This window comes from Helianthus annuus, chromosome 7, assembly GCF_002127325.2.
Source record: "Helianthus annuus cultivar XRQ/B chromosome 7, HanXRQr2.0-SUNRISE, whole genome shotgun sequence".
In the NCBI taxonomy this organism is placed as follows: Eukaryota; Viridiplantae; Streptophyta; class Magnoliopsida; order Asterales; family Asteraceae; genus Helianthus; species Helianthus annuus.
Window position 1 is genome coordinate 73044357 of NC_035439.2, and position 2529 is coordinate 73046885.

A 2529-nucleotide genomic window follows, 5' to 3' on the forward strand; every position below is an offset into this window, starting at 1 on the left:
GTATTTCAGCACGCGAGCAGTATTTCCTTCTCATGAGCTCCTTCAGCTCATTCCAGGTTAACGCATAAGCTGCCGCTTCTCCTAAAGTTTGCACTTGCAGATTCCACCACGATAGGGCTCCATCCAGAAACAGCCCTGAGATGTAGGTAACTTGTTGCTCGGGAGCACACTTGCTCATCCTTAGGACAGAATCTGTCTTTTCAGCCCACCTGACAAACGCAACGGCACCTCCAGTGCCGTCGAAGTTCACAGGCTTGTAGTCGAGGAACTGCTTGTAGGTGCACCCTGCACATACATTAGAATTTACAAATGGTATTAGCGGTGGTGCTATAAATATCCAAATGTATTTTAATATATCTCAAACGGCTTAACATTACCATTGGGTGGATTGTTATTGCCGTTGATGTTGTTGTTCGAATTGTTCCTGCTTGTCTCTGCTTGAGAGGCCGCGTATTGTGCGATAGCTGCGGCAATGATCCCTTGGAGTTCCGCCTCAGTAGTAGGCATGTGCGGGTTGCGTCATGGAGGCATCTTCTAAAAGATGATCATGTCGGTCAGGTCATAGTAAGTAAATAATATGCGTACGTAATAACATTCATTAATCACATAACATCACATGTTATTAAATTAAAACATATAATTCAACAAAGCATGTAGTGAGAACGTTGCCATTGAGCTTCATTAATCACAACCACAGTATTGTTTTACATGTTTAATAGTACATCACATGTCAAAATAAGATCATGGGGCTACATCACCCCCAAAAATACAAGTCTGTCTACACATATCATATACAAAAAGTGTGATCTATCAAAAGTCTTCGTAAACTGGCTCAGTCGCGACTTTCTCACCAAAAGATCAACCTGCATCAAACTAAAAATACCTATGCTGATGGCGGAGGAGGAGGAAAACGAGAGAAAAGCAAGCGACGCATGAGCATCCAGTCCTCCTCTAAGGCACGACAGATGCGCAGCAAATATGCAATCTGCTGCTCAGATGTCAAGAAATGAACGTCTGAATCAGGGGAAAGCGGACGTGGAGTGTGCGGTGCTGCAAAGGGGGTCGGACAGTGACAAGGAGGACGTGGAGCTCTCTCCAACTCCAGAATACGACGGCTCAATGCGTCCTGTTGTAGCTGCAGCGACGCAAGTATATCCTCCGTAGTGTACCCCACGTGAAATGGGTGGTACGGGTCAGACAATGGCATAACAGGGGGTGTAGTCCACAAAAATGGCTCGCTTGATGGTATGAAAGATGGTGCAGTAGGTGGTGCAACATGAGGAAACTAAGACGTGAACGGAAAAGATGATGATAGTACGGGTGGAACAGAAACAGGCGGCTGCCTCGATGAACCCTCTCCAGGTCGAGGTGGCGGTATGTCCTGGAGGAACGTAATGGGAAGATCAGTACGATGGGCGTCTGTGGTGTGTGGGGGAAACAACGGGATATCAGTGGGTGCAGAAACGGGTGCTACTGGAGGAGTGACAGGTAGCACAAATGGTGGGTAATCGTCATCATCATCGATCCACCCGTTGCGGGTGTCGGCATAACGAGGATCTATGTGTGCGGCGAAAGGTGCGCGGTCAACCAATACCGGAACATGATCAGGTAAAGGTACATCAACAGGATCATCCACCACTGGTGGAGCAACAATGGGAAGGTCAGCAATGGGTGGTGCAAAAGCTGGTGCATCATCGAGAACAGGGTCGTGCTCTGGTGCAGGATCAGGAGCAACAACAGGCTCTGGGGCCATGACAGGCTCAGGGTCAACAAGGTCCATGTCAAAGTCGGCAGGGATGTCAAACAACGGATCAATGGGAGCTACAGGCGCCTCTAAGGGCTGGTCCATATGGATAAACTCGATCTCCTGGTCAGGATTGAAGTCAGGGGAAAAACTGGATCAAAATCCCTATCGTCCTCATGGTCAAACTCGAACTCGTGTGATGGACCAGGTGCAGCTGACATCGCCATGTCGGGGTCGGCGTCAGGAGAGTGATGCTGCACACCCTAGTCGTGCAGAGACGCAGATGCCACAGACTCCAATGAGTCTGGGACAGGTGAACCAAGAGAAGCCTCCTCTAAAGGTGCCTAAGCAATAGGAAGGACAGCATCAGCATCAATCAGGGCCCCGCCCTCATAGTTGTCCTCAGGCGGACCCTCCTCGAACAGATCCATGTCGTCATCAGATACGACATCGAGTGGCACATCCGCCATGGGGAAAGCAGCAAGCGGAATGGGAGCAGGGATCACCGCAAGAGGTAGATCCCCAGCAGGAATGCCATCAGCAGGCTGTATCTGAACTCCGATGTCTGGCAGAGCGAACGGCTGAAAAGCATCGTCATCAGTGCTAGTGGTGTCTGATGTGTATACGTCTCCCTCTGATGGTATCTCGTCGTCTGACACGACTGCCATAGGGTCCGCTGTGTCCGATACTCCTGTGTTTGAAGATGATGGCATGGTGACTGTATCACAACCACACATATGCACAAATATCAACATGAAATCAAATAAACATGTAAGTCACAATAA

General features: G+C 49.0%; 1 protein-coding gene across 1 annotated transcript; it reads right to left on the minus strand.

Annotated features, from left to right (window-relative positions):
• Window positions 1-1285: 1285 nt before the first annotated feature.
• On the minus strand, window positions 1286-1849 carry LOC110866417 (proline-rich extensin-like protein EPR1). Its single transcript, XM_022115567.1, has one exon. It carries the CDS (start codon window positions 1847-1849, stop codon window positions 1286-1288), a length of 564 nt encoding a protein of 187 aa, XP_021971259.1.
• Window positions 1850-2529: the final 680 nt, after the last annotated feature.

Coding starts and splice junctions, on each gene's coding strand:
- LOC110866417 (XM_022115567.1), bottom strand. CDS start 1,849: ATGGACCAGCCCTTAGAGGCGCCTGTAGCTCCCATTGATCCGTTGTTT.